The following is an 8,443-nucleotide window of genomic DNA, read 5'->3' as shown; positions in this document are numbered from 1 at the left end:
CCGGTGCCAGCACTGGAAGCGTCATAAGAATAACACGAAGAAGAGAGAAAGCAGGCGCAGAGGCGGGGAGCGGGAGGTGGATCTTGTGGAAACAGACGGGGTAAGGGGAGGATCACGTATATGATGCCCGTTTCCAGCTGGGCGTCCAGTGGCAGAATGGACAAGTAGCAACGCTTGAATGACGAGGCTGACGTTGAGGAGGAGGTCGAAGTAGGCGAGGAGGCGTGGGCGACGAAGTGGTGGGGGTGGAGGAGAATGAGATCAGAAACCTTCACGGGGATCACGAATTGGTGGACTTGGCCGTCTGGGCGGATCACGTGGGCCGTCTGTCTCCCGCATTGTATCATGCGAAGCCCCATCACCGTCGCCGTGCTGCCGCTGCTGCTCTTTCGCCCCATCTGATCGAGTCTCCAGCATTCCCAGTTGTTGTTAATGGGGACATTTTATCAAGTTCAAGGAGGAAACCGTTTTCTTGCTGTGGCCATTGTGGTAAACCCAAACACGTGTCCCAAATATCGTGTATCTGCCTCCTACGTGCGATGAAGGCGGTTTACCCGGGTCCGAATCTCCTACGCTTACGGGTACGGCTCCATTATTTATTTATTTATTAGAGGGCTGTAATGTATTGTATCATGTACCGTAAGTAATGGTATCTGTTTATCCGAATACGATCCGGTTGCATGACCCGAATTCAATCCCTCTTGATCTTGTTATACGACTCTAGTAGACTCGAGAGGAAGTTTTCAGCCCAAGCCTCAAAATGCAGAATGGAAACCTCAAACCTGCTGGTCTGGTGCAGTAGCCCGTAGACACTTTAATTCAGACATGAGAAGTTAGGCTTATCGGGCTGATGGGCCGGTGATGGCCATTGGCCAAGCAAACAACGCTACTTAAAATTTCGAGTTTGCTGATCAACGAGCACTTATACGCGGCCGCTAGCTATAAGTGCTCATGTTTGCTTCCTATAAAAAGTTAAAATATAATCTCTCCTCTGCTTGCAGGTAATGCTGGAAACAAAACGACATATCGGCTGAGGAGATCCTCCATCATCACACTAACGCCTCCAGAAAACATAGTTGAGTCTGCAACACATCTCACCCAAAAATCCATCAATTGCATTAGCTCCATGGCCGATCTCAAGGACAAAAAATCCCATAGAAATGACTATAGAAGCATAAACAATAGCGGTTCCAAATGCATTTCCCTTAGGCTGACTTTGAAAACAATGCAAATGGAGTGTAAATCCTAGTTCAGGGTAAATTTATACTTTGGTTTACTTTTGCCTGTGTTTGGCAGAATTATATTTATACATTGATAAATGGCAGAAAATACATTTTTCAATGTATAATTACATTGATAATAAGACATAAAAGCATATTAATAAAAAAGAAGTAAATTTGTATTCAAGTAGGCTTTTGATAAAAAAAAAAGACATATGCTTTATTGGAATTCGTGTTTGCATCTATTACAGTAAAAGTCTGTTTGTTAAGAATGTGAATTTGTCAATGCAAAACTAATCAAACTTTACAATTTATATAGACCATTTTACACTCTACAAATTTACATTCACACTTATTGGCATCGTTTTCAAAGGCAGCCTTAGCACTCATGTCCTGTCTCTGTCTCTGTCTCTGTCACCCTAACCTTGACTCCTTGAGGGCAAATTCAATGTTAGAAGAACACACCAAATGACTTCTTGCAAGTCTGCCACGAAATAGGCCCAATTGATCCATGAATAAAACCATGTTAACACCCAAAGTGACCAATGCGAGAGGGATAACTATATCATAATTATATATATATTGCTTCATGCGCACCCCTATCCCCTTAACCCCCAATTTGTCGAAGATCCTACCAGCTAAGCCACCATCAGTAAAAGAATAAATCTTATTTAAAGTTTAAGATTTCTTTTCATTTTTATTTTGGTTTAGAAAAAGTGACATATTCAACTTAAATTAAGGACTTAAAAGTTTTCTGCAGGTCAGATCAGCTTCAGAAATTGCATGTTACTAAATCCAATTGGGTCAGGTTAGGGTTGAGACAAACATGTACCAAACCTGACCTACTAACATTCACCACTTGGGGGTCTAGTCCATTCGAGGGGTAAGATACCAATCCTAACTCAACCTCCAAGTAGGTAAGGTTCCAACCCACTTACCCAAGCTCCAAGTAGGTAAGGTTCCAACCCACTTACCCAAGCTCCAAGCTATTTGGCCTAGTGCTTATTTGAATAAGCAGTTATTTAATGCGAGGACCACATCAATAAGTAATTATTTGCATTTGGAAAATAAACCCAAATAAGTGCTTATTTCTGAAAATAAACCCAAACAGGGGCTTGATTTCTTAACCAGAAAGAACACAAACTTCTAAGAACTAATCCAAACACTCTACTCAACTATTACAGAGTACCCCTTCCCTGCACCTTTGGCCTGGTTAAATTACTACACCACACGTACATTGGCTATAACTCTCTTAATCCGGCGAAAACGAAACTGGATCAGATGCCATGACCCCAGAGATAGACCATTGAATAGCCTACATTTGGTGCCAACCGTCATCCGCTTGGAGTCACATCATCATATCATGTCCATAAATAGTTAGATTTTGTGCCCAACAGAACAAAACAAGTACCTAATAACTACAGCAAACCTATAAATTTTGGTCTGTTACATAGGGTATTTTTTTTATTTGTAACATCATTTGAGTTGGGTGTTGAAGGTGGGGATGGGGGTGATGAATCAGAAACCCATATCCGGTGACGCGTTCAGCATTCTGGAGTCATGCGCCAATTGTTCTTGAGAAACAAGCGCCCCTGCATGACAAAAAAGGTACTCGGTCTTACGCCCAGAAGTCTCGATAAAGAATGTGTGAAAAGAAGATATGATGCAGTGAATGGGCCAGACGCTCTATTATTGTAAATGCAAATAAGACGAGTGACTAACAGGGTCCGCAGGAGGCATGGTATTGTTAGAGCGAGGGCCACCGATATGATACGATTCACGTTCCAAAACTGCATCAGCAAACTGATAAATATCAGAGCCTGACTTCTGGTTCCCAAGAGGTTGGGTCGTTGCTTTTTGGAGCCCTAAGAAGCCAGGCTCCACATATGGCCCCAACAAACTTCTCTCCCTCGATGCAGGCAGTCCGGTAAAGCTTTGTGCCACTGAGTTTCCATTGAAGGTCCCATCCCCATACCATCCATATGGCCTGAAACCACTGCTCATCATCTGTTCTACCCTATCACTCGTCTGTCCAGAACCACCAACTCCAGCAAATGGAACTGATGACGGTAGACTACTTCCTGCTCCAGTGCCAGTTGCAAGCCCATTGCCTCTACCTGCTATATTGCCCATCATATGTGCAGTAACGACACCACTTACACCTGGTGATCCATCATTAATCATGACAGGAACCCCAGAGTTGCCACCCAGCATGCTGGGGAATCCACTGCTGAAAACATTTCTACCTGTTAATCCATCAAACAAAACTTTGTCATGAGCAAGGCCAACAGTGCCATGTTCCTGTGATTGCATGGTCATGAGATGTGCCTGGAGTGATAAAGTGGAAGTAGGCCGAGGACGTTTCACGTCATGGGTTTTCAATTTCTTTGCGGGTTCAACCTCATCAGCTTTTCTCTTTGAAATTGCTCTTTCCTTAATTTTCTTGTCAAATGATGCGTTCTCCTTCTCCAGTTTAGCAATTTTGTTATTGATATTCCATCCTGGAAGAAACTTCATGGGGTCGATCTGGTGATCCTCCATCAGCTTGGTTATGGATTTCAGGAAAGCAAGTTGCTTTTCATTTGCCTCTTTCTGTGAAAACATAATTATGGATCAATAAAGATGGTAATCCCAGCAAATATAGTGACAAGATATACACATATACCATACCAGTTGCAGCGGTGAACCCTGTGCTTCTCTCCTTGTTTTTTTCCAGGATTCTTTGGAATCACGTAAAAATGATGTCAGCATTGTCTGAGGAGGGAACTTCTCTTCAACAGCAAATACCCATGTAACCTCAACAGCTTCAACATACATTTTGTTCTTCACCATCGTCTTGATTATATCTGTGACATCGAATATTTAAAATAGATTTGAGAATCAAACAATGGTCATCTAATTCTGAAGCTTTTTTTTTTCATGACAAAGGCCATGAAGTCAAAGCTAACACAAGGAATATATTTACAAACCGGAGTTTAAACCTAACATAATTGGTTTCATCCACTTTCATCCCTTGCATGATAAATGACATGGCATATATGTGAAGCATGACTACAAATTAAGATATACATTAAGACACTAAGGAGATAAAGCAAGTACTATTAACAAAAAAAAATATGCATTTGACTTTTAGAAAAATATAAGATGGATAGCAGGATGCCCATGTTCCAATCTAAGGGCATGTTCTTTCCACTAGTAAATGAACCACTCCGCATGTCTGATATTTTTTAAGTGCATCCATTTCACTCTGCATTATTTCCCACCATTTAGATCTAGACAGAGATTCTTGTACATTCTCGCAAACTAACTCATAGGAGACAGAAGCAAGGAAGTTGGATCCACTAACCTTTTCTCACGGCAATGGAAGGTCCAGGTCAATGAGATGGAGATGTATCAGTATCTAGATTTGTCCTCTTAAAAAACATGAACAGAAAGTGGAAACACAAGATGGACCAAAGCTGGCATGCTCCCCCCGTAAAGCATATAAGAAATAAGGGCTCAGTAATAGAAACAAACTTATGCCTAATGATAAGATCAAAGTGGAAATACCCTTCTAAGCTATAGCATACCCCAAAAACATAATCTGATTGCCTTGGATAAAACTTGGACCTACAAGAACCAAGAAATAGAAACAAACTTATGCCTAATGGTAAGATCAAAGTGGAAATACCCCTTCTAAGCTATAGCATACCCCAAAAACATAATCTGATTGCCTTGGATCAAACTTGGACCTACAAGAACCAAGAATGTGGACATAAAAACTACATCTAAAGACTCATAGTCACTCCCATCATCTTTTATATTTCATACACCTCATGGTCATTCCCAATAGTCCTCTTGGACAATAGATCCTATAAAACACAACGATTGGAGAAGAAGGTTATGGAACAGTTTAGGTTCATTGTGAGGCTACTAATAGGTAACAAATTGGCATTTAGCTTAGGAAAATGAATAACAGAAGCTGTCAGATACTTTGATGCTCCTCCTGAGAAATGAGAACCATCAACCATCAATGCTTTGTTCTTACCAGAGCATAGTTGGTATGAATGATCAAAGATGAAACACTAATCATGTCATCAGAAGCATCTGAGTTTGTTAAAGGTATGATGTGATTACTTGATAAGGGTAAAATGTCGGCAGTGACACAAGTACCTGAATGTGCAAATTTAAAAGAAAAGGACCATGTGTCTGAAGCAAGATTCCCTTTACTCCCAACTAGCTCAACTATTTACGATACTTCTCAAATTTTGCTAGTCTAGATAAGGAAGAAAAGGTTGTCCAGGTAGAAATTCACGTTAGCATGAATTGCCATGTTGGCATTTGATTTCTTGGGATTTTCGAACCTGATTGGCTTCAAATTCATGTACAACTTCCAAAACATCTCTCCGTTGTGCTAGGTCTCTAGTGTGCTTTCAGCCTTTTAGAATAGTCACAGACCACCACGACATCTCCTTTTCCTCACATAGTCTACAAGTACAACTAGAAATATCATTCTCCCTAGTGAGAATATGTTGTCTAGAAATATCATACTCCTAGTTCAATGACTCAATCTAACCACAAACTCAAGGTAATTTGATAACACCACTCCACAATCTATAGGTGATGAGTTTCTTACCAAATAAACTTGAATGTATACAAATATAATGCCAATTATTTCTCCCCCAGTATCAGATTATTTATTTTGCTCCTTAGTTGATATGCTCTACCCACATTCAATGCCTAGGAATAGATTACAACCAACTGTCTTCGATTTCATTCAATGTTTTAGCCCACAAATAATTCCTGCTAATGTGAAGCTACATCATTTTTTTCTTTTTTTTTTTTTTAATCTGTAGTACAAAAGAACCAAGGCAGGACTACTAATAGTGAGCCTCATGAGCCATAAGAGACTCTTAACCATTGTGGGTAAGACAATGCAAAGTTCATATATTACAGCACAGCTAAATGCACACCTGGCACTCTCAAGGGCCACTTCATTAGCTGACCTAGCAATCCAAGAAAAGGAGATATCAGAGAATGAAGATGTCAACAAAATGATCTCATGAATGACCTAAAATAGAGTTTCAGGATGCCAAAGAGGGGTTGTTTTTTTTTTCAGTACCAAAGAGGGGTTGTTGATGAATACTTATCAAAAAATAGAGGGGTTGTTGATGAAAGAAAAAAGCTCTGCAACATCTGACTCCACCAATATCTTTTGAACACCCAAACACCAAGCCTCCACTAGACCTTTATGCATGGCCAAGACTTTCACATGAATAGGGTGCCATAGCACACAGCTCCCATTGACCGATATGAGCTCACCTGAAGCCGCTCTGATCACAAATCAAGTCGTTGCACACTGCATATTGATCTTGCCTACTCCGTCAAAATTAAGCTTGACCCATCCAAATAGCGATGCACACTAGGATTCAAACAAAGGATGCGCAGACTCTCTTACACCTTTTGCATGAGGTGTGCTAGAGGCTATATGCCTCATACAAAAAGACAGAAAGAAAGAGAAGAAAAACATATGAGATCCCCATGCCTCTCCACCCCCTCCTTCCTCATCCCCCTCCTCTTAAGTAGGCTTAGGCCTCTTACATTTTGAACTATGCCTCATGCCTCCAGGTATTGGACTGTGTCATGTCATGCCTCCATGTTTTAAAACATCAATGCATAATAGTCTCAATAGCCTCCATGCCTCCATCGTCTTTCACCACCCCGTCCTCTTCCACTTCTGGGATTGGGTGGAACTTGGGTCTAAGAAGGGATTTGAGGGACTCAGACTTTGACAGTATTTCGAACCTTATTGCACTTCTTGATAACGTTGTCTTAGACCCCACTAGGGCAGATTCTAGAATTTGGACACCTACCCCCAATGGCATCTTTTCTTGTGCTTCTTTCTTCAAAGTCTTAAGTCAGTCCACCAGTCCTACTTTCCCCCCTTTCCCTGTTGATGAGGTTTGGTGCAGAGTAATACCTCCTAGGGTTGGTAGTTTTTGTTGGGAAGCCTATCTAGAAAGAATCAACACTAGTGATCTACTCCAAAAGAAGAGACCCAATACTTGCTTGCCACCTCAGTGGTGTGTTCTTTGTAAAGCGGATGGGGAGACTGGTTTTCACCTACTGATGTCTTGCCATTTTGCAAGGTCAATTTGGGATTGGGCTTTCTCCCTATATGGATGTAGCTGGAATCCTCCATCAGACTTGTAGGGCCTTTTTTCCCCTTCTTTTTTCAGGTGGCGGATAAAAAGGGGAAGGACTATGTGGAGAGGACTAAGGGCTGTAGTATGTTGGACACTTTGGGAAGAAAGAAACTCTAGGATATTCTCAGAAGCTGAGAGAGGAGCAACAGATCTGAGGGCTATCATACATATTAGGGCGATACAGTGGCTGAAATCTTTGGAGCTATTCACAGATTACATTGTGGATGACATGTTGAGGAAGTGGGGTGAAATTGCAAATTGCACACAGATCAAGTCAGTAATGAGTGTGGCTTGGACCCCTCCACCTGGTGGATTCTTGAAATTAAACTTTGATGGGTGTAGTAGGGGAAATCCGGGACAATCGGGGATTGAGGGTGTCTTTAGGGATGAAAATGGGGTCATTTCTGCCATTTTCTCAGGCCCAATTGGAGTGGGTGACTCCCTTAGAGCTGAGATCTTTGTAGTTATGGAAGGAGTCCAGAAAGCTAAGGAGTTGAACATCATGAAACTCGTAATTGAAGGGGATTCAGAGGTGGTGATAGGGTGGCTGATTAAAGATCACAATGGCTTATGGAAGTACAACAATGAGAGGAGGAAATTCAAGTGGCTGGTGCGGGAGATGGAAGTTAAGACATGTTGGGTTAAAAGATCAGCTAATTCCCTAGCTGATGGTTTAGCTAAACAAGGGGCAGAAAGGGATTCACTGTTTTGGGCTAAGCTGTAACTTTAGTGTTTTTTTTTTTTCTTTTTTTCCTTTTCTTGAGGTTCTTTGTTGCTCTTGGAAGATGAGTGTGTTTGTCTTCCTCTTGTAAATCTTCTATTGATTATTTAATGAAAGTGTTATTGATCAAAAAAAAAAAATAGCATTACCACATCTTGGGCATGTATCATCAATATCAATGTGACAAGATTTTAGCTTCACCTTCACAGGGAGGGCTTTGTGGCAATATTGATAGAGAATGCTTTATTTTAGGTTAAACTTCAATCCTCCATATATAATTCCAACCAAGTTGGTTAGATGGTAAGCAGTTTCGACTA

The 8,443-nt window shown here is 41.1% G+C and overlaps 1 protein-coding gene across 1 annotated transcript in view; it reads right to left on the bottom strand.

Annotated features, from left to right (window-relative positions):
• Positions 1 to 2,308: 2,308 nt before the first annotated feature.
• Positions 2,309 to 8,443, bottom strand: part of FRI (FRIGIDA-like protein) — a 36,896-nt gene continuing 30,761 nt past the window's right edge. The window contains exons 2-4 of the mRNA XM_010252103.3: positions 3,891 to 4,066; positions 2,943 to 3,812; positions 2,309 to 2,812 (exon numbers count right to left, since the gene is read on the bottom strand). Of these exons, the coding sequence (XP_010250405.1) occupies positions 2,765 to 2,812; positions 2,943 to 3,812; positions 3,891 to 4,066 (1,094 nt within the window). The 3' untranslated portion in view covers positions 2,309 to 2,764. The remainder of the gene's footprint in view (positions 2,813 to 2,942; positions 3,813 to 3,890; positions 4,067 to 8,443) is intronic.

This window comes from Nelumbo nucifera, chromosome 3 (assembly GCF_055504915.1).
Source record: "Nelumbo nucifera cultivar China Antique chromosome 3, China Antique-T2T, whole genome shotgun sequence".
Lineage (NCBI taxonomy): Eukaryota > Viridiplantae > Streptophyta > Magnoliopsida > Proteales > Nelumbonaceae > Nelumbo > Nelumbo nucifera.
This window is presented reverse-complemented; position numbering and strand designations above follow the sequence as displayed.